Source organism: Capra hircus, chromosome 20, assembly GCF_001704415.2.
Source record: "Capra hircus breed San Clemente chromosome 20, ASM170441v1, whole genome shotgun sequence".
Taxonomy (NCBI): Eukaryota; Metazoa; Chordata; class Mammalia; order Artiodactyla; family Bovidae; genus Capra; species Capra hircus.
Genome location: NC_030827.1, coordinates 71,254,779 through 71,277,758, shown reverse-complemented (window position 1 = coordinate 71,277,758; position 22,980 = coordinate 71,254,779). Strand labels below are relative to the sequence as shown.

The 22,980-nt window shown below is 67.1% G+C and overlaps 1 protein-coding gene across 1 annotated transcript; it reads right to left on the bottom strand.

Annotated features, from left to right (window-relative positions):
* On the bottom strand, positions 3,073-21,239 carry TERT (telomerase reverse transcriptase). The gene is made up of 16 exons (XM_018065773.1): positions 21,021-21,239; positions 19,591-20,917; positions 17,365-17,560; positions 16,127-16,307; positions 14,605-14,784; positions 13,886-14,041; positions 11,174-11,269; positions 10,707-10,792; positions 9,889-10,002; positions 9,226-9,297; positions 8,631-8,819; positions 6,809-6,935; positions 5,838-5,899; positions 5,272-5,396; positions 4,450-4,587; positions 3,073-4,071 (listed from the first exon to the last, which is right to left on the bottom strand). Exons 1-16 carry the CDS (start codon positions 21,237-21,239, stop codon positions 3,968-3,970), a joined length of 3,372 nt encoding a protein of 1,123 aa, XP_017921262.1. The 3' UTR covers positions 3,073-3,967.

The window sequence follows — 22,980 nt, the reverse complement described above, 5'->3', positions numbered from 1 at the left end:
CTTCGGGAGACCCTGCCTGTCCTCGGCGTCGTGTTGGGCACCCGGCCCTCTGCGCCCAGCCCCAGGCAGGCGAGTGCTGTCCGTGGTGCTGAACCAGGCCCTCCAACATGGCCCCGTGGGAGGCCAGCACGGCGCTGGGGCCCTCGGACCCCAGGAAACAGGGCCGGTCACTGCCGCCTGCCTAAGAGTAGTGGGTATTAAAGCTGGGTCAGCGCAAGTTTGCCCCGGAGTGAGCCCTAAGCCGCATGGGGTGGGCGGGGCCTGCACTTCACCCCCGTGGAAACACCAACACGGCGTCTGCCTCAGCCCCCTCCTCTGCGTGCGGGGACCCCAGGCTCACACTAGCCCGCCCGGGAGGCGGGTCCAGATCACGTCCCACCACCAGGCCAGCTGATGATCGCTAACCACTGCGATGTGCCTCCGCCACGTCCAGGACGGGCTCTCGGGCTCTGGGGTTCACCAGGTCCCTGTGCACGCTTGGGGGTCACCACCTTGCCTCCCACCAGCATTCGGAGGGCTCCGAGCTGAGGCTTCTGGGAAGCCCCCTGCCCCACACTAACCTTCACAAGTGAGCATGCCAGGGCCAGGCACCAGCACGCGGCAGGGTTACGGCGGTGAGCGGGGGCAGGGGCCCCGGGTGGGGCCTGTCCCCTGCTCTCTCCTGCCTCCTCCTCACTCGCTTCTCACCGTGACTCCCGGCGGCACACAGACCTGGGGGCACGTGAGTATCTTCTTCACGTGCAGTTTAGAGCTGGTGAAGTGAAAGTTGATCCATGGGTGTGCAACTCTTTCCGGCACCATGAACTGTAGCCTGCCAGGCCCCTCTGTCCATGGCATTCTCCAGACAAGCATACTGGAGTGGGTAGCCGTCCCCTTCTCCAGGAGACCTTCCAACCCAAGGACTGAATCCAGGTCTCCCACATCGCAGGCAGGTTCTTTACCCTCTGGGCCACCAGGGAAGCCCTTTAGATCTAGGGAAGCCTGGAAAACTAGACTTCTTTCGTTTCTCAGAATTCCATCATTTTCATGTTTCACTCTGAGGAACTGCGTGGTGATTTTAAAAATGATAAATCAGAATGAGGTCTTGGTTGAGCCCGACGAGAACATATGCCCTTTCCAAGATCTACACTTCAGGAAAAATACAAGTGATTGCGAGTAAAATCGGGATAAAATGCACTTAGTAGACAGTTTTAGAGGCCTGGGGACGCTGGAAAGCTGAGTGATGACTGGCCTTTATGGAAAGGCCAGAAAGTCATCCGGGGCGCAGGGAGCCCGCAGGGGACGCTGGGGGTCAGCGGGACACAGCTGTGAGGGCCTGGTCACCTTCCCCCTGCCCGAAGCACCTGGCACCCTGAGCAGCGGTAAGTCCTCCCCAGAGGGGGCACCGCCAGGCGGGTGGGTGGGGCCAGTCCCTTGCTGTTTCTGATGTGTGTCTGGATTCGGGTCCATCATAAATGCACACACCAACCTGGTCACTCAGACGCAGCCTGCAGCAGCCGGCCGGCGCTGGGCACCGCGCTCAGCGGCAGTGGGCCGCTCCCACGGCAACCCCGACCAAGGTCCACTTGCCCGCCCCTGCCTCAGTGCGCGGCCCCGCCAGCGACACCCCGGAAGGGAGCCTCAGGAATCGGCCACTGTCATCAGGGTGAGCTTGTGCCAGGCACAGGGCGCAAGGCGGCCAGCTGCCCCAGGTGGCACACCGAGCTGCCCCTCCTGTTCTCACGCCCGCAGGGGTCTAAGGGCAAGTACAGAGCAGGGCAGGCCAGGCCCGCTGTCCTGATGAACACCAGCAGCTCCCGACGATGGATTCTCCGGGGGGGAGGGTGCCCCACAGACCTGGGCCCAGGGGGACATAGAGGCCTCCGACAGGGCACTGAGGAGAGGAGCCCCACTCTCATAGGCCCCTCCATAACCTCACACCCCTCTTCCTGCTGGCTGAGCCGCATGCTCACGACCTCTCCCTGACCCACCTCCAGCACCCTGACCCTGACCCTGGCCCCACGGCCACTGAAGGCTCTGCCCCAGGGCCACTGCAAGGGGGACGGTCCCCAAGGCAGCCTCCAACCTCCCCACCCCTCAGAGCAGCCTCAGCAGCGTGCGGCACTTCCAGATTCACAGGCCCAGACCTACTGAGCCAGTGTGGTCCACCCCGCAGACCAGGGACCCAGCAGCTGTGCGGTCCACCCCCAGACCACGGACCCAGCAGCTGTGTGGCTCACCCCCCACCAGGGGACCAGGGACCCAGCAGCTGTGTGGTTCACACCCTGCCCCCCATCAGAGGGCTCAGGTTGAAAGCTGCCCCTCACCTCTGAGCCCCAGCCCTCCTGGGACAAGCTCTCTGGGACAGCTAGCCACCACCAGGTTAGGGGCTCGCCACACCTCTCCACGACCTCAAGGCCACCTGTCTGCCCAGGCCCTCCATGTGGCCCCCAAAGCACAACCCTTGGCCTCGAGCCTCGCGTGGCCCCAGAGGTCTCACCCTCGGGGACCCGAGCAGCGCCCTTCTCCGCACTCCCCGGCCCAGGCCTGTGCTGCTTCTCCGCCCAAGTCCAGCTCAGTGGACAGAACGGCACGTGAGCAATGGAGACCCCGGAGTCACAAGGAGACAGGGTCACCCGGGGGTCAGGGGGCAGCCCACGTGGACACACAGGCACGGCCACCCGAGCCCGTCCGCCTGCCCAGGTCCAGCTCGTGGGGACAGGTGGGGGACAAGCACCCTGGGGGAGGGCCGGGCCCATGCCTGGACCCCATGTTCCCAGCCCACACTGTCCACTCCACGGGCCCTCTGGAAAGACAAGAAGTCCGGGGCCTGCTGTGAAGGGACGGGCAAGATCGGGGATCCTAGACCTCAGAATCTTCGTGTCCACCGTCTCCCGAGTGTGCATAGGGCACGGCCAGGCCGCTGCAGGCAGGGTGGGTGCTGGGCCAGCCCACAGGGGCGTCCTCTCCGGCCCCCTGGCCCCTCCCACCACACCCTGCCCCCAGGATACCCCCCTCCAACTCCTGCCAGGCCAGGGACCCGGGAGCATCTGACACCCCTGGGGTGTGCGTGTTTATAACCACAGAACCTGGTACTGACGGACACGCCTTTTAATACAACCATCCAGAGAAAAATGGCAACAAGCTGTGGAGACGGCAGGCGGAGGCTCGCTGGCCTCCTCTGCTGCGGTGATAGGGGGGTGGGGGGTAGGAAGAGGCGCAGATGACCCCGGCCCAGTGCTGAGCGGGGACCAGGTACCCATGGAGGCGGGGAGGGCAGGCAGGCGTGGGGGACGGCGGGGCCAGGGGTGAGGGCGGGGATCCCACCAGCTGACTGCAGGGAAGACCCAGCAGGCTGGACTTCGAGCTCAGCGGGTGGAGGGAAAGGCATGGACCAAGGGCCGGGCGGGGACCAGGTGCCCGCGGAGGTGGAGGGGCAGGCAGGCGTGGGGATGGTGGGGCCAGGGGTGAGGGCGGGGCCCCCAGCAGCTGACTGCGGGGAAGGCCCAGCAGGCTGGACTTCGAGCTCAGCGCGTGGGGGGAAAGGCATGGACCAAGGGCCGGGCGGGGCGCAGGCGCACTGTCAGCAGCAGGCAGGGCCCACTCAGCCCCCGAGACCCCCCGAGCCGTTGGACAGACGTGTCCTCACTCCAGGGCAGGGGAGAGGGGTGACAACCCCCCAACTCCCTGTTCCGATGCCCGACCACCCTGCCAGGCTCTCCCGCACGTCTTGCCGGGCCTGGCGGTCAGCTACTGGAGATGCATGGTCTCTGGAGGGGCACAGGGCAGCGGGCCCCTCCCCAGGGCTCTCGGGGGGGCCCAGGCTTCGCCGTGGAGCGGGCCCCTCCCCAGGGCTCTTGGGGGGGCCCAGGCTTCGCCGTGGAGCGGGCCCCTCCCCAGGGCTCTCGGGGGGGCCCAGGCTTCGCCGTGGAGCGGGCCCCTCCCATGGGCTCCAGAGCCCACCCCTGGCTGTGGGCAGGGCTGACGGTCAGTCCAAGATGGTCTTGAAGTCTGCGGTCACGGCGGGGCTGGCCGCCGCCTCCAGGGCAGCACGTGTGGGCCCTGGGAGCTGCCGGCGCAGCCGAGCTTGGGCTGTGGAGCGGGGGATGCACTCAGAGCCCCTTTCGGGGGGCGCCAGAGACCGCTGCTCACCAGGGACACCACTGAGGCCACGCGGGCACCCACGCTGGGCCGGCTGTGTGCCGGCGGGCTGGGGGGTGGGAGCCTCAGCAAGGGGAGACAACCCATCACGCCCGGAGCCACGGGGGCAGCTGGGCAGTGCCCGAGGGGACACAGGTAGGGGGCTGGTGGGCAGATGCCTCGGGGAGGAGGCCCCGAGAAGGGCCGTGAGAGGCAGCGTGACCCGGCTGGGTGTGCCCTGGGCGGGGCGGGGCTGTGACCCCGGCTCGTGGAAACTCCTGGGCCCACCCACCTGCCCGAAGGGGCCGCCTTGTGTCCACCCACACCCACCTATCCGGAGAGCCCCCAGCAGGCGGTTGTAGGTGGCGCGGTGGCGAGCCAGCTTGTGCAGGAAGGCGTGGAGACACAGCCAGTGTGCCGCTTCAGACGGGAACAGGCCGGAGGCGCCCCTGGCCCCCAACGACGCCCCTGGGGACACGCATGACTGAGGCCCTGCCCGACGCCGTGCTCGGGAGACCGGGGCCTCCAGGCGGAGAGCCCTCAGTGCGCTTGTGGAACAATGTTGGGGGCGGAAAACCAGCGCTTTCGCCCCAGGCGCCACCCCGATAGGAGCCCAGAGAATTCTGACAACAGATGTTTCCTTCAACTTCTCCAAGAAACCTCCACGAACAAGGACGGTGACGGTAAGTCTGCACAAGCCTCACAGGCCGCACAGCTGGGACCTCGGACGGGTCCTCAGGGCCCTGGCCGAGGCCGTGGGGGCGGGCACGGGGATGCCCCAGGAAGGCCGAGCTGAGGGCTGGTGACCCCAAAGCACATGGGGGTCCCTCAGCAGGCTCCTCCCCAGCGTGGGCAAGGGCGGCCCAGGGCCTCCTGCTGCCCGCTGGCCTGGCTGACCCAATGCCCAGGGCACCGAGACAGGAGGGCTGCCCGCGAGCAGGCGGGGCACGCAGGGGAGGATCCCCAGCTGGTGCCTAGGTGCCCGGCCACTCCAGGCTGGCAGCGGACGACAGGCCAGTGGAGGGCCTGAGCCGCCAGCAAGGTAGGGGCGCCCTGGCCCCGTCTCCTGCCCCGTCTCCTGCCGGCGGGTGTGGGTGACTTGCAGCCCAAGTCCCCGCCCCCGCAGGCCCTCAGCCCCGGGCGCCCAAGCACCTGCGTTCCTGGCTTTCAGGAGGGTGTAGCCGCGGGACGCCGTGTCCATGATGACCTGGAGGAAGAACGCGGGGCTGCTCCCGACCGGCTGGCTGAAGGGCAGCTGCAGCACGCAGGCGTGGAACCTGGGGGCGGCGGCCCCGTCAGGACACGCCCCCAGGCTGCCCGCGAGGGGCTCCACGGAGACCACGCAGGCCGAGCCCCGGACCCCACAGTCAGCCGCCTGCGCCCCAGCTCAGCACCTGGCGGGTGGCATGGCCCCAGGGCGGGGAATGTTCCGGAAGCTGGTCTGTGCCGATTGGTGCGGCTTCCCGCTGCCCCTCCTGGGGGCACCTGAGGGCTGGGGGCCACCGCAGACACTGATCTCTGCTCCCTGCCCCGCCCTGCCCCGCCCTGCAGCCCTCCCCCTGTTGATGAGACCCCTGAGTACTCCCTGGGGACAGAGCAGCGTTCCCAGGGTGGACAAGGACACAGGGGCTGCCTCATCGCACTGGGGAACAGCGTGTCCCCCAGGTCCCGGGCGAGTGCGGCACTGTGGCTGAGGCCCCATCCTCCACCAGACGCACCTGTAGGCCTGCAGCAGGAATATCTTGTACACGTTTGTGAAAACCGTCTGGAGGCTGTTCACCTTCAGAAAGAAAAGAGAGGAAAACGCTGGCGGCACCTCTCGCTTTGCGTTCCTGAGTTTGCTTTATGGCCCCATCGAGCGGAGCAGGAAAAAGGGTCGCCCCGGGAAGAACCCGGTGGCCTCTCTGGGGAAACCCACCAGGTCCCCAGGGGCCCTCAGAGGCGGCCAGGCCCGTGGGAAGGGAGAGGGCGGGAGCCTGGCAGGACGACGGTTCAGGCCCCAGGGGGACAAGCAAGGGCCACAAAGGCCCAGCCCAAGGGGACGAGCAGGGACACGGCGAGGACAGCGGGGTGAGCGCTGTGGGCACGGACATGCACACAGCTGCACAAACATCCACCCCCACACGCTCGGTCACGCATACACGCGTGTGGCGACCAATGCCCTTTCACACACAGGCACACGTGCACACCCACACGCTCATGTGTGTGGCGGCCAATGTCCTTTCACACACAGGCACACGTACACACCCACACGCTCATGTGTGTGGCGACCAATGTCCTTTCACACACAGGCACACGTGCACACCCACACGCTCATGTGTGTGGCGGCCAATGTCCTTTCACACACAGGCACACGTGCACACCCACACGCTCATGTGTGTGGCGGCCAATGTCCTTTCACACACAGGCACACGTGCACACCCACACGCTCATGTGTGTGGCGGCCAATGTCCTTTCACACACAGGCACACATGCACACCCACATGCTCGGTCACATGTACATGTATGTGGTGACCAATGTCCTTTCACACACAGGCACACGTGCACACCCACACGCTCGGTCACATGTACATGTATGTGATGACCAACGTCCTTTCACACACAAGTATGCCCCTGCCCACCCACTCCCCCAGGAAATACAACACATGGGGGCCAGCTGCCCCCACGCCCCGCGGCCCTGCCCCCCAACCTGCAGGTCCAGGAAGAGCCCGTGGCACTTGAGCTGCAGGACCGCCAACAGCTTGCGACGCATGTTCCTCCCGGGCTTGAAGCCCTGGGTGAAGGTGAGACTCGCTCTGATGGACGTCCGGGCGTAACTGTGAGACAGGGTGGGGTCCGGGGAAGCAAGTGTGTCCACCCAGCACTGACCCACACCTAGATGTCCCGCCCCTCGGCTACACTGATCGGCCAGGAAGGCTACCTGTCCCCCACACGGTCACAGCTTCACAGGCACCCAGACAGGCCAGTGGGCGGGTCATGACTCGCCGGCGCAGTCGGTGCGTGGACACGCAGGGGGTGTCGGGAGCAGCAGGTGGACACACGGAACCGCGGACGGCAAGCGTCCGCCCCGCGTCTTCCCAGGGAGCGCCTGGGGGCAGCCCCCAGCCCCCCAGCAGGACTGGGCTAGCAGCGCAGGACAGGGTAGCCCCATCCAGCAGCGCCCCGAGACTGCTCGCTCCTCACAGAGCAGAGGACACGCTTGCAGCCACACAGCTCCTCAGCCCTCCACGTCTGTGCAAAGCCTGGGGCTCGCTGCACCATCCCAGGGTGAGGCGGGGGCAGAGGGCCGCCAGGGGCTCAATCGCATCCCCAAATTCACAGGGTGAGCCCGCCCCCGCGGCCGTTCGGGGACAAGGCCCTTGAGAAGACGACTGAGGTCAAATGAGCGCGTAAGGGGGGCCCTAACCCGATGGGGACGGGGCCCAGGAAGAGACGCAGAGACGCTGAGCACACGGGCCCTAACCCACGGGGACGGGGGCCAGGAAGAGACGCAGAGACGCTGAGCACACGGGCCCTAACCCACGGGGACGGGGGCCCAGGAAGAGACGCTGAGCACGGGCCCTAACCTACAGGTTCAGGGGACAGGAAGAGACGCAGAGACGCTGAGCACACGGGCCCTAACCCACGGGGACGGGGGCCCAGGAAGAGACGCTGAGCACGGGCCCTAACCTACAGGTTCAGGGGACAGGAAGAGACGCTGAGCACGGGCCCTAACCCACGGGGACGGGGGCCAGGAAGAGACGCAGAGACGCTGAGCACACGGGCCCTAACCCACGGGGACGGGGGCCCAGGAAGAGACGCTGAGCACGGGCCCTAACCTACAGGTTCAGGGGACAGGAAGAGACGCAGAGACGCTGAGCACACGGGCCCTAACCCACGGGGACGGGGGCCCAGGAAGAGACGCTGAGCACAGGCCCTAACCCACGGGGACGGGGGCCCAGGAAGAGATGCTGAGCACGGGCCCTAACCCACGGGGACGGGGGCCAGGAAGAGACGCAGAGACGCTGAGCACACGGGCCCTAACCCACGGGGACGGGGGCCCAGGAAGAGACGCTGAGCACGGGCCCTAACCCACGGGGATGGGGGCCCAGGAAGAGACGCTGAGCACGGGCCCTAACCCACGGGGACGGGGGCCCAGGAAGAGACGCTGAGCACAGAGGGTGACCACATGGTGCTAGGGGCGCAGACGCATCCACACGGCCCGGAGAGGCCGCAGGAGGGATCGGCCGGCGAGGGACCAACAGAGCCGAACACGTGCCCTGAAGCCCCATCCCTGACGGACCAGAGGGGACCATGAACCCCAGAGCCCAGTGAGACCTGGGGCTCATGTCCGGCAGGTCCTGCCTCTCCGGGTCACGGCCACACACCTCCCCGGGAACACGCTTGCGCCCGAGTCCACTACGTGGTTCCCTTTCATGAAAAACGTTCGGAAAACCGCTGACTCGGAAAGCCAGTTCCCGCCGCCCACCGTGTAGCTTCTGACTCCCCAGGGCCCCGGGCCCGTCACTCACCTGGAGTGGTCACCATGCACCTCCAGGGTGCGAGTGTCCAGCAGCAGGCCACACCAGGGGAACAGGCAGTGGGCCGGCAGCTGCAGGGGCGCCACGCCGCCCAGGGCCCCAGGCTCCACGGGGAAGTTCACCACCGTCTTCCGCAGGTTCACCTGGCATCCGTACTCGGGCACGCCACGCACCAGGGTCCTGTGGCCGGGCGCCGTGTGAGCGCCGGACGGACAGGGCCACACTGGGTGTCTCGGGGGCGCTGGGCAGCGTACCCAGCACCCAGAGAGGCAGGCGGGCCACGGAGGGTGGGCTGGGACCGCGGGCCCCCACGGAAGGCTGGACACGGCCTGGCTCTGTGGAGCGACCTGCTGCTTGTGATCAGGGCCCAGGGTGGCCGGTGGCAGAGGAGGGGAGCAGGGGCGCCCCAAGGCCAGCCCTGAAACGTGAGTGGACGCTGGGACCATACGCCAGGCTCTTGGAGCCCTGGGACCGCGCCGCAGGACGCTCCCCAGAGGTGCGGGGACACACAGGAGGACCTTGTTCACACGCCTGCAGGACACGAGCTGGGAGGCGCGTGCAGAGACGCACACACGGGGGACCTCACCTGAGGAAGTCTGTGGCCCGAGTTAGGTGAGGGGTGACCAGCAGGAAGTCGTCCACCAGGCGCAGAAGCACCCTGGGCATGGAGAGAGCCCAGGGTGAGGGCAGACCCTGACACACCGCCACACGCCCACACACGCCATGCGCCCCCGGCGTCCTCCCGGGGCCGGTGAACGGTGCCAGGTGTAATGTCTGAGTTCAGCCGGACGCGGATAAAGTGATCTTCTCCAGAGAGCCAACCACAGACCAGTGTCCGTGGGATCCGGCTCCGGCCGGGACGAGCAGGGCCCAGCAGTCCCAGCAGTCGGGCTGGGAGCAGACGGGTTCAGTGCCGCCGACACGCCCTGGCCACGGGGCAAGCCACGCTCACTCCCTGCTCGAGGCCTGCTGAGCACCGCCTCCCAGCCGCGTGTAGCACCCTCTGCACCCAAGACCGGAAACAGGGGCCCCAACAAGGCCGCGCCCGCCGCCACGGGGCCTGCGCCCACCAACACGGGTGTGTACCCTCCGCCACGGGGCCACACCCGCCAGCACGGGGCCTGCGCCTGCCCGCACAGCGGTGTACCCTCCGCCATGGGGGCCACGCCCACCAACACAGGGGCACGCCCACCGCCATGGCGCCATGCCCTTTGCCACGGGGTCGCGCCCGCTGGCCCGGGGGCCGTACCCGTCCTGCTGGACTCCGGGGAAGAGCTTGTTCTCCATGTCCCCGTAGCAGAAGCTGCAGAGCAGGGTGGACAGGATGGAGCCCTGGGGAATCCCCTGACACTGGATGTAGGACCTGGGGGGCAGGACGCGGTCAGCAGGGGGGCTGGCCACGGCGAGCCTCACGTTCACATCTACACACACACGCGCAGACACACAGGTGTGCGCGCACCGCTCCCACCTGGGGACGCGAATCAACACGCTTGTCACACCCCCCACGAAGCCCTGCCACACGGAGCACGACCCCGCTCCACGAGGGGTGGTGGCCCTGGGGAGGAGTCAGGCTCCAGGCCTTTCCCGAAGAGAAGGATCTCCTCCGCCTGGTGCCATTTCCGCGCGTGTGCAGACCTGTGCTCGCGTGCGAACTCGCCCCTGCTGCGCAGCAGGCACTGCGCCTCCCCAGGGGTCTGTGCTATTTTATATTTTACCGGAACTGCCTTGCCGGGAGCATTGTAGTTACTCGGAACATAATGATAACGAAGGCACATCCTTTAAGCAGAAAGTCCCCTGAGCCTGGAGCACATTCACGACCCCTGAGAAGGCCCCAGGGTCTAGACTGACCTCTAACAGCCGAGGCCACGAGCCCGAAGCCCCCTGGACCCAGAGGGGTCTCACACGGGTGCCACCAGAGCAGATGTGCTTTCACACACGTTAAGAGAACCCCCAGCTGCCCTCTGACCCCGAGCACGTCCCATAAGTGGAGGGCCGTGTGCTGCTGCCCTGGCCATGGGGCTGGGGTGCTGAGCAGGCGCTGAGCGGGCAGGCGGGGCCCAGACCTACCTGCCCCCGATCCTGATGACGTGGCTGCGGACCAGGTGCAGGAAGAGGTTGAAGAGGCTGCTGCCAGGCTCGTTCAGGGAGCAGCTCTGCAGAGGCAGGCGGGTGCTAGGCTGGAGTGGACGCCACTCTGGGCCGGCAAGTGGCCCAGGGGAATGGGCCCACACCCAGGGAGGCGGCAGGGAGCCCCGAGGGCCCAGGCCCCGCTGGGGAACCCGCTCACACAGGAAGTGCGTCCCCACAGGGCTCAGTCAGGGGCAGGTCTGCGGGGCAAGCCCTCTGCCCTCCTGGAGGAGGTGGATGCAGCTTCTTGTGGCCTCAAGGCCAAAACAGAGGGAGAAGATGGGCAGCAAAGTGCAGAGGGGCCACGGACGGCGGGGGTGCGGGAGGCCTGGGAGCGGGAGGAGGTGTCCTAAGGCAGGGGCGCGTCTGCACCGGCCAGCCCTCGGGGTGTGGGCGCCCACACCCACCTGCTCGATGACCACGGCGTCCCTCAGCGAGCCCGTCACCTGCAGATGCTCCACGAGCTGCCTCAGGTACGGCTGAAAGTCCGAGAAGGTGGACACCTGCCGGCCGAGGACAGGGTGAAGTGGGTGGACACCCCGCCCCCGACAGCATGGTGTTCAGGACAGCGGTCAGAGTCTGGGGGGCTGGCCACGGGCACGGTGACCAGGCAGAAAACGCCAGGCCGCCGGGGGCGCCGGGGAGGTATGGACACAGACGGGCTGGGGTCTTGGTTTTCAGGGTGCATCCCACCTCCCCCCTGACCTCTCCCCAAGGCCGGGATCCACTGAGCAGAAAGACTGTGGGGTTCAGGGCCACTAAGCAGCAAGGACGAGTTTGGGTGAACTCCGGGAGCTGGTGATGGACAGGGAGGCCTGGCTGGGTGAACTCTGGGAGTTGGTGATGGACAGGGAGGCCTGGCGTGCTGCCGTCCATGGGGTCGCAAAGAGTCGGACACGACTGAGGGACTGGACTGAACTGAAGCAGCCAGGACTGACGGCGTCTCGGGGGGGCTTGCAGAGCAAGGACCCTCACTCAGGCACCCCAGGAGCCACGCTGAGCTGAGCACACAGTCCTAGCAGCCAGGGGGCTGGGCCTGGGGGCCCCTTGCAGCGGACACCGGGGAAGGGGGAGTGGGGCAGGCCAGACGCCACGCTGTCCGCAAGAAACCCTTGCAGGACTCAGGTCACAGCGCCACTGTTGGGGAGACACCACCCGCCAGGAGGACTCATAAGCCCACCCGTTACGGCTCCCGTTCAAAGTCTGCGCTTTGTGGAAAAACAGGCCCAGGTGTGACCAAAACCTCTCACACGACAGGCAGACACAGGAGGAGACTGCCTGCGGGCCGGGGAGGCGCCAGTTTCTGGAATTTTTAAAATCCGTCAAGATAACACTGCTCACACAACAGGCAAAGCTGAGGCAGTCAACCAGAGACCGGGAACCTGAGAGAAAAACCACCATGGATTTCCAAACCTGAAAGACAGGCTGCCCAGCTTAAGGGCTGGCTAGACGCGTTTAAAACTAGAGACAGAGAAGGGCAGACGCGTGAACCAGAAGACAGGCCTGCCGGAGTCCAGACTGGAGGAGAGACGGGCACATCACAGCATCGGCGCACAAGCTGGTTCAAAACAGGCCCCAAGGACTTCCCTGCGGCCCAGTGGCTAGGACGCCAAGCTCCCAAAGCAGCGGCCCGTGTTCGGTCCCTGGCCAGGGACTCATTCCCCATGCTGGAACTAAGATCTGGGGCAGCCTAATTAATTAATTACAATAAACTGGCCCCGCCTGAATGCGGCAGCTGGGATAACAAACATCCTTCCAGAGCAGGGGTCAGGCGGACAGCAGGCGGGCCGCGCAAGCGCAACACGGCTTCAGGCAGAGAAGCTGGGTCCGTCAAAGTGAAAAGCATCTGTTCACGGAGCCTCCACTTGCAAGGGCAAAGGCAGGGTAGGCTGAGACAGCACCCAGGAGAGCCCAGAGGCTTGTCCCAAGAACGTGGGCGTGCCCCCTCAGACAGCAAAGGAGGCAGACGGTCCCACGTGGGGAGACTGGACGGGCGCCCCCAGTGCTCCCAGAGGACGTGCCAGCCGGGCGACTGACACTCAAGGTGCCCAGAGTCCGGTCCCCTGGACCTGGTCCCAGAGACGGGCCTGTGTGGTCCCACCTTGTGGCCTGGCTGCAGGCTGCAGCCCTGCCCTTCCGGGCCCCCAACACCGCCCGCTGGACCCTCTGAGGCCCACGGGACCACACCTGGCACCTCTTGGGTGATGTCTCCTAAAATGACACAAGCCTGGGATCCGCCCCACAGGATTTGGGACAAGGGTTTGTCTCCACAAACAGCGCCTCACAGGGCTGCTGGCAACCGCCTGGATCCACATCCAGGCATGAACCAGCAGACGCCCACCCGGCGGAAGGCTGGGCCTCACCCGGTAGCATCGGAGGCCGCCACACGGGGCCCCAGACCCCCGAAACTGGACCGGAGGGAGAGCATGCTTGCTTCATATCACAAGGTTAGAGACAGGTGAGCCTGCTGCCTGTCGGAGGAGGAGGCCTGGGGGGCCAGGGGGCGTCCTCTGGGTGCTGTCCCACCCGTGCCACACATCCAAGATCCCCCCAAGCTCCCTGCATCACACTCCCTGGACTCACAAACACGCTTAGCGGTGCCTGGGCCCAGGTTTCCTGTGCGCCCTCCCCAGCGCTTCCCGGGAGTCCACCCACGTCTGTCTCCGGGTACACACGCTGCTCTGGGCAGGAGACAAGCGCTAGGAGCCCCCACGGCCTCGGGGTCCACCCAGCGCCCGCGTCCTCTTCCAGCCCTTCCTGGCCTGAGGCCCCCATCGCTGGGGGGAGAAGCAGCCCCGCCGCCCACCCCATGACGCACGTGCGTGCAGAAGGCGGCGCAGCCTCGGAGTTGCTGAAGGACGCCCCCCGCCCCGCCCCCGCCCCCGGCCCCGCCCCGGGGCACACACGGTGCTGCTCTGTGGCCATGGGGACACCTCGGGACACCCGCGTGGCTCTGCTGCCGCCAGGGTCCCCCACTCACGTGCACTCAGGCCTAGGGCAGGGGCGGACCGGATGGGAGTACCAGCAAGAGTGGTCCTCACGGCTCCACAGTGCTGAGCGTGTGCCCCCCGCCCCCGCAGGCCACGCCCCCGGCACTGCACAGGCCCCGTGGGTCTTACGTGTCTCTTGAAAGATTTCCACATGCGCCCGCGCGCAGTGCGGACCACGGCGCAGTGGCGCACGCAGTACGTATTCTCCTGCGGCTGCAGCACGTTGGCAATCACCTCTGCCAGCCTGTCCTGGGGGAGGGCATCGTAGGCCCCCACCACGTCCGCCTATGTGGGAACAGGGGGCCTGAGAACACGTTCACCCCTAACCCCGAGTTTTGGGTCTGGCTTGTCCTGACCTGCCATCAGCCAGTACTGGGGTGAATCGAACATGAGGGATGGGCAGACCCTGTACCCCCATCCCTGCCCCCTGGGGGCTCTCTCTGAGACTCCCCACACCCTGGACTCTGAGCACCTCTCGGACTGGCCTGCATGCCCTCTCTGAGCTGCAGGCTGGCATCCTGGACGACCAGGGCACAACACAGGGCAACCCGCCCAGGGTCCGAGCAGGTGTCTCCTTCCCTGGAGGGAGGGCAGGAGCCCCGGGGAAGTGGGGTGCACTCCCAGAGTACTCCAGAGGCACAGAGCCTCTGCCCCGGGAGCTGGGCCCCTGTCTTGCAGCTCACAGAAGCTGAGAGTCACGTTTAACATGGACGTGACTCCACCAGGGGTGACCCATCCTGGCACACACGGGGCTGTAGGAGGCGGTCACTTCCCACATCAGCTGGGCCAGACCCACAGGGTCACCTGCAGCCCTGGTTCTCTCCATAGGGGTGGGAATGGGCACCCACCTTGACGAAGTAGAGCGGAGGGGCTGGGCCCCGGGCCCTCAGGGGCAGCACGAAGGCCCGCCAGGCCCTGTGGATGTCGTCCATGCCCAGCACCGAGGCCCCCAGGAGGCCGGGACGCCGAGCTCGCTCGTAGTTCAGCACCGCGAACAGCGTCTTGACCCGCGAGCTGAGATGCTGCACCTGCGGGCCCAGCCCAGACGGGAGTGTCGCCAGAGCAACTATGGCCAAGGGGACTCGGGGTCAGACAGCCCCAGGGGCCATCCCCAAGGGGACACCAAGGGTCAGACAGCCCCAGGGGCCATCCCCAAGGGGACACCAAGGGTCAGACAGCCCCCAGGTGCCGTCCCCAAGGGGACTCGGGGTCGGACAGCCCCAGGGACCGTCCCCAAGGGGACACCAAGGGTCAGACAGCTCCAGGGACCGTCCCCAAGGGGACATCAAGGGTCAGACAGCCCCCAGAGGCCGTCCCCAAGGGAACACCAAAGGTCAACAGCCCCAGGGGCCATCCCCAAGGGGACACCAAGGGTCAGACAGCCCCAGGGGCCATCCCCAAGGGGACACCAAGGGTCAGACAGCCCCCAGGGGCCATCCCCAAGGGAACACCAAGGGTCAAACAGCCCCAGGGGCCATCCCCAAGGGGACACCAAGGGTCAGACAGCCCCCAGGGGCCGTCCCCAAGGGAACACCAAGGGTCAAACAGCCCCAGGGGCCGTCCCCAAGGGGACACCAAGGGTCAGACAGCCCCCAGGGGCCATCCCCAAGGGGACTCGGGGTCAGACAGCCCCCAGGGACAAGGGACAGGTCCCTGCTCTCTGCTGCCCCCTGCCCACCAGCCCCCCTCAGACCCCAGAAAGACCATATGGCCAAGCTGTCCACACCCACTTCAGACCCCAGGTCTCCCCAGGGACCCATCCTGGGATCACGGATACCACTTGTGGAAAAGGCAAGCAGCCAAACCCTGGGTCCCTCCCCTCGCCTGGTCCCCCCACCCAGCAAAAGGGATGCTGCCTCTTGGGGGACACCCCCACAGCGGGTGAGCCATGCGTCACTGCTCATGGACAAGCCCCCACCAGCAGTGACGGCTTCTCTTTGTCACTAATGGTAGAATCACCCCAATCACTCCAGGGGGCTCTGGAAGGGGCAGGAGCTGCTGGTGACGCAGGGGTGGCGGGGGGGGGGCGGTGTTGGGGGACAGTCACAGGGGCCAAGCACAGGGGTGAGGTCCTGGGGACCCCGGCAGGCTGGTAACAGAGTCACATACCCCTCTGCCCAGCATCCTGAGAGCACAATGGCCCCCTGGGGGATTCCAGGAGACAGGGGGGCACAGAGGGGTCTCGGAGCCCGGCTGGCACCCTGCAGGACAGGCCTCACTGGGAGCTCCTTCTCTGGACCCAGGAGTCCTCTGGCCATGCCCCCTGGCTCCCCAGGACCTCACTGCAGCCCCCAGACACCCCGGGACTTTGGGCACAGCCACTGGGCCTGGGTTTCAACGCGCTTGGCCCAGAACAACGTGAGCAGCGACCTTCTTGTCTCTGGGCGGCGCTGGGGCGCCCTCGACACAGCCCACGTTCACGATGGGCCGCAGCCCGCCGGGCTTGGGGACGAAACGGAGCCTGGACGTCAGCAGGGCCAGCCTGGCCTCCTGGTGCTGCCTGACCTCTGCTTCTGACAGTTCTCGAAGCCGCACACGCTCTAAGTGTTGTCTGAAACAGAGGTGCCCGCAGGCAGCCAGGGCAGGTCAGCCTGGTGGGTGCCCGTGCCCATGCAGTGGGCAAAGCTCATGACCGGCATGCCCGGTTCCCGGTGGACAGAGCTCAGACCAGAACTGGACAGGATGGCTCGCTGGGGAGACCCTGGGGTCTGGAGTGGGTGTGGGCAGCTTGGCCAGCAGGTACTTCTGGGGTCTGAAGGAGGCTGGTGGGCAGGGACCCCACGTTCTCCTCCTGGAACAGGCAGGGGGTGCTTGGTGGAACCCCTGGGAGGAGCAGAATCGTCTCCCCACGGACCAGCCGGTTCCTTGTCATCCATAAGCTTCAGCCTTCACCCCAAAACCATCCACAGGGATGGGCAGGGGTCCTCCCACCTCTTGGCCATTGCAGGGAGTATGCTCCCTGGGCTGGTGGCCCCGAAGGAAGCCTGTGGCGGGACTCGAGCGTCCACCAGGCGGCGGACAGGCCACAGGGGCCCCACAAGAAGAGCCGGGCTGCCCACTTCAGTTTACATGCCAGGAGATGCTTGAATGGGGTGCCTTCATTCAGACCCACGGTAAGGGCCTCAAGAGGCTCCCCAGATGCCAGAGGACACGGGCCCCGGCCCACGTGCTCAGGGACCCCGATCCACTCCTGACTCAGGGACCCAAGCCCATGTACTCAGGGACCCCTGATCTGCTCCTGATTCAGGGACCCCGGCCCACGTGCTTGGGGACCCCCACTTAGCTCCTGACTCGGGGACCTCGGCTCCACGCCTGACCCAGAGCACCTCCCTCGCCCAGACGCTCAGCCAAGATCTCTCGCGGAACGCCTGGAAAGGCCCAGCTCTTGTCTCAGGCAGCTCCCCAACCCGTCCCGGCTGGGTCCCCGTCCACTGACAGCCACCCAGGCCTTCACAGAGGACACAGACAGCAGGAGGGGACAGAGCTCGTGGCTGCCGCGCGGGCACTCAGCCCCTGGGCGGCCTGCTTCACGGTGCCCCCAGTGCCCCCGGCGGCCGGCGCAGACAGGCGGGTCCGTGCGTGCAGGCGCGGGTGTCCCCCCCGCGTACCTGACGCCCAGGCGCTGCAACTGGCTCCAGACGCGCTTCCGGAAGAAAAAGAGCCGGTTCTTCTGGAACGTGGTCTCCGTGACGTAGAAGAAGCCCCTGAGCAGCTCCACCACGTAGGCGCCCATCAGCCAGCGCAGGAAGCGGCCCAGGACGGCCTCGCGCCGGCGGTGCTCTGCGGCGGGCACGCGGCAAGCCCCTGGGGGGAGAGAAGCCGGTGCTCGCCCTCCACGCAGCCCCCCGCAGGCCGGGATGGTTGCCCACGGCCTCCAAGTCCACAGCGACTAGGAGCAGGGGGCAGAGAAGGCGGGTAACTAGGCAAGGAGCCTCCCCAGATCACGGGCTAAAGCGATGCTACCGGATCGCTGCACTTTGATAGAAAATGTTTTTAAATGAGGTTCCCCTTTCTTTTTCCTCTTGCGGCTACTGGAAAATTCTGAATGAGTCATGGCGCTCACGTATGTTCCTGCCGGACAGCGTGGACCCAGAGCCCCAGCACTTGTCACTGCGCACGCAGACTAGGGGAGCCGGGGCTGCTGTTGGCGCCGGGGGGGGGGGGCGATCAGGGGGGCTGCGCTGCAGTTTCAGGCATCACCACTGGGCCGCAGGGGCTGGAAATGCCCGGGGGTTTGCAGGCTGAACACGAGGGGCACGTAGAGGCGGCCCCGAGTGCTGAGGAATGCCCAACGCTGCCGGCTCCGGACACATGCCCCGCGGGCCTCTGTGGTTTACGCTGTGCCACAGGGGCCTCAGCGCCAACAGAGCCAGGGCCTCACTGGCAGAAACCGGGTCAGAGGACAAGGAAGGGGGCCTGGAGGCGGTCTGGGGCAGGACGGTGAGTAGCCAGTGAAGGAAAGAGGAGGGGGTGAAGCCACGCCTACACCGACTGCGAGGGGCCAGTGAGAGCAGGGCTGGCTGAGCCGGAGACAGTTCAGCTGTGATCCGATCCCAACACGCGAGGCTACGGCTGGAAGAGAGCCACCCTGAGGGCAACGGAGAACACAAAGCTAGTTCTAGACGAGACACCCACACACGCGTGAAAAAGTGCACACCAGGAAATGGAATAAGAGCGCAGGAAGAGCGGCAAATTGGGAAGATGAGAAAGACGCGCCCAGACCAGGTCAGCACAGAGAAGTGTAAGGCCAGGGAAGCCACACAGACGGTCAGACGGGATCGGACAGACGCGTAGAAGGTTGGCTCAGGGCCGCGATATGGCACCTACACTACGCGTGCTCACAGGACAGGAGAGGCTGAAGGTAAAACCCAGATAAGGGCAAACAGCGTCAGCAGTAAACACTGGCGAGTGGGGAGGCAGGGAAACAGACTTTAGGGTAAAGAGAGTCGCTAGACACTCATGGTGGCAACCCACTCCAGCGTTCCTGCCTGGAGAATCCCAGGGACGCGGGAGCCTGGTGGGCTGCCGTCTCTGGGGCTGCACAGAGTCGGACACGGCGGAAGTGACTTAGCAGCAGCAGCAGCAGACACTCGTGAGCAAAGCTGACTCATGAGTTAACGAGGGGGCCAAACCTGGCTCCAGCTCTGGGTGTCAAGCTCTCAGGACTTTAGGGGTCAGACCGGGGAGCGCACGGAAGGGGCTGGCCCTGCCGCTCCTGGCTCTGCACTGCACACATGGCGGGCGGTGGCTGCGTGGGAGGGGCCCCACATCACACCCAGACCACCACACAGGGAGGGGCCCCAAAGGCCCAGCTTCACAGAAAGTCCCATTGCACCCCAGCAGCTGCCCACTGTCCTGGGACCCGGCTGGCAGCCGGCTCTCCCCTCTGTGCCCGCCCAGCCCGGGGCCTCGGTCAAGGACACAGTCCTCCCACGCCGGCCGCCAGTGGCCCTGGCCTGGTGGACACACAGGAGAACTCACTGGGTCTGCAGACGGCTGACCAGAGCCGGCTGGGGAACCCCGAGCCTTACCTCCCAGCCCCACCCACGAGGGTTCTCAGCCCAGCTCCACTCCTATCGGGGGCATCATTCAAGGCAGCTAACCTTGAGGTCAGAAACAGAAGATGAACCACCGAAGCCACGCCCCCCGGGGCTCCAGGTGTCCCACCTGCAGGTGCGGCCCTGCCCTCCAGTCCCCCCTCCACTGCCCCTTCCCAGGCCCAGAACCTCCATGAAGTCCGGTATGCCTGCAAGTTGGGTGGGAGAGAGGGTCAGAGGCCGAGAGCGGAGATGGGGAGCTATCGAGAAGCACCCCCCCCCCCCCCGAAGCCTCACCTGGGCTCGCCCGCAGCCACGCGCAGTCCTGCACCTTCATCCTCCACGTGAGCTCCCGCTGCGAGAGCTTGCCGTGCTTCCCCAGGGAGAGGAGCTTCTTCACGTTCCGCAGGAAGCGCCGCTCGTTGTGCCGGGAGCCCCAGAGGCCGGCGGGCACCAGGCGGCGAAGACAGGCCCGCAGGAGGCCGTACACCTGCCAGGGGCTGCTGTGCTGGCGGAGCAGCTGGACCAGGCGCCCCGAGCTCGCCTCGCCCTCGGGAGCAGCCGCCGGCCTCTCCGAGGGGCAGCCGCCCGCGTCAGGGCGCTTCTGCTGGCCTGGCCCCGCCGGGGTCGCAGAGGCCGGCAGCGGGCAGTGCGCCCTGAGCAGCGCGCCGTAGGGGCACCGCGCGTGGTTCCCAAGCAGCTTCCGGAACAGGGGCCGCATCTGCCAGTAGCGCGCGGGCAGGCGGCGCGGCCGGCGGGGAGCCCCTGGCTGCCCGGGCTTCGAGTCCAGAAAGATGGCTTCCACGAGGGTCCGCGCCCCGGCCAGGCTCGGAGGCAGGGAGCAGAGCAGGAAGGAGCGGCGCAGCTGTTCGCCGCCTCCGGAGCAGTAGAGGAACCGCTTGGTCTCAGCGCACGCTGCGGCGCCCGGCTCGCCCTCTGGGGGTGACAGCCGCCAGGACGCGGAGCTGACACCCCGCTCGCCGCCCAGAAAGGGGCGGCAGGGCCCGGGCACGTTGCCCTCCCGAGACTCGGCTTCCACAGCGCCTCGGGTAGGTGTCACCACGCGGGGCGGGCCGCGGGCCGCCTGCCCCCGGAGATCCCGCCCGGGCTCCAGGCCGCGCCTGGGCCTCTTGGCTGGAGGCAGTCGTCCTCGCGCGCTGCCCCGACGCCGCCTCGCGCGCTGGGCCCGCGCCTCCAGGAGTGCGCCGGCCTCCCCGTGGCCGCCGTTCGACGAGGCCGGGCGCGGGAGTCCGAAGCCCGCGCGGGTCCCGCGCACTCGCCGCGTGGGCCGAGGAGCGGCGGCGGCGCGGAGGTCGTAGAGCGGCGGCCCACACACCTGGTAGGCGCAGGTAGGGGGCACCAGCAGGTAGAGCGCGCAGCGCGAGAGCAGGTGGGTGAGCACGTCGTCGCCCACGCGGCGCAGCAGCAGCCCCCAGGCGCCGCTGCCGCGCAGCGTGTCGGTGACCGTGTTGGGCAGGTAGCTGCGCACGCTGGTCGTGAAGGCCACGGGCGGCCCGCCGCGGGCCCCGGCCAGCAGCGTGAAGCCAAAGGCCAGCACGTTCCTCGCGCCGCGCTCGCAGAGCCTCTGCACGACTCTGGCCACCAGCTCCTTCAGGCAGGACACCTGCGGGGACAATCCGTGCGTCGCGGGGGACACGGGGACGTCCCCTCCCACCGCCCCGCCATCACCCCGCCGGGCCCGCCCAGGCTCCCCGGGGACGGCCCACCTGGCGGAAGGACGGGGCGGCAGGGGGCGGCTGCGCGTCCCAGGGCACGCACACCAAGCACTGCGCCACGAGCGCGCGGAAGGCCGCCGGGTCGCCGCGCCGCGCAAGCCGGCGGCCCTGGGGCCGCAGGCGCCGCACGAAGGCGGCCAGGGGCAGCACCTGCCGGTAGCTGGCCCGCAGAAGGGCGCGCACCGCCCGGCACCTGGGCGCGCGCGGCATCGCGCGGAGGAGCAGGGGTCCGGGCGGAGGAAGGGGCGGGGCCGGCGGAGGAAGGGGCGGGGTCGCGGAGGCCCGCAGCCCGGCCCCCTGCGTGCCCTCGGGCCGCGGCCGTGGCCCCTGTGCTCGCGCCCAGGTACGACGAGGACCTGGACCCCTCCGCGCGGCTGCTCCCGGGCGGTCTCCGCAGCCCCGCGCCGCCAGCCCGCCCAGGGTGCAGGGGTCGCGCGAGGGGTCGCACAGTGGAAAGGCTCTGTGGTACCGAGGGAGGGGACCAGAACGCAGGGTCCCTGGGCGGGGTGGGGGTGGGGGGGCCTGGTGTGTTCGGCGTCCCGGGGGAGCAGGTTCTTCGGGTTGGTTGCTTTAACACGCGGGCCGTGACCGTGCAGCGAGGGATGCTCTGGGGTCCAGAAGGGGCTCATGGCAGCGAATGCGTAACTTTGTGCGAAGGAGAGAATGGACCACCGCCCCTGCCTGGCGGGCCTGGGGAAACCGAGGGGGCGCAGATGCATCCTGACCATTCCGCAGGGGAGTTCCTGGAGCCTTCCCCGGCGCGGGCGGCGGGCGGCGGGCGGTGGTCAGCCTGCAGCGGGCGGCGGGCGGCGGGCGGCGGGCGGTGGGCAGCGGGCGGTGGGCAGCGGGCAGCGGGCGGCGGGCGGTGGGCAGCGGGCGGCGGGCGGTGGTCAGCCTGCAGCGGGCGGCGGGCGGCGGGCGGCGGGCGGTGGGCAGCGGGCGGCGGGCGGTGGTCAGCCTGCAGCGGGCGGCGGGCAGCGGGCAGCGGCAGCCGCAGCACTTGCCTTGCGGGCTTGTCTCCTTGGCTCCAGGCTGTACTTTCTCTGCGGGATCTCCCATGGTCCTCGCCATAAACAGAAATCCCCAGACCAGGTCTCTGTTGATCACCCATCCCATGGGTACGGCAAAGGAAGGGGAGAAATGGAGCCGCGGGTTCCCTGGGTCACCACCTGCAGGCTCCTGGCACACATTGGTGGCTCTCTTTACACCCAGAGCCGCCCTGCCCTCTACAAGCGCCACAAAGACGGGTCAGAGGGCCAGCCCAGAGGCTCACAACCCCAGGAGGAGCAGGGGCCTCACCTTCCGGCCCAGCCACAGAGACCCAGGCCCAGGGGCACGGTTCAAAGCAGTGACCCTAATGACGTCTCACCCGAACCCAGACGCTTGCAGGATGTTCGAGTAGAAAGAGGAAGCTTCTGGGTCTTGGGAGGCTTGCACAAATGATACACCTGAGTTCCCCAAACACTGAATGGCTGAACAAATGGTTAATATTTCATAACTTAACAAAACTTGGTCAGAAATTACTTTTCTTCGTGGCCATAGCACTTAAAGAGGCCCCCGTTCTCCCTCCGTCACCGGCGGAGTTTCGTGCCCATCCCGCTTGCTCCGGTCTGCCCCGCTGGTAACCCTTGGGACCGTGGGTGGCTCTCCTGGAAGTTCACCCTGTGAGCACTGCGAGGTCTCAAGCTGGCTTGTTTCCGCCAGTGGGGGACTGGGCGTAGCCTTGGGAAGTGTGTTCTCAGCGACTAGAAACCAACATGGAAAACAGTTTTAAAAGGAGGAGGAGAAGCAGGTTGTGTGATGAGTACCAGGCTGGCTGAGCCGCAGGGGAAGCCGGAGGTAGGGAGACTCCCTAATGTGAATGGAAACCATCCGTCTCCCGAACAAGGTCTGCACTGCCCCACGGACGCTGCTCTGTCTCCGGAAAGCTGACGGTGGCGCTAGTGTCTGC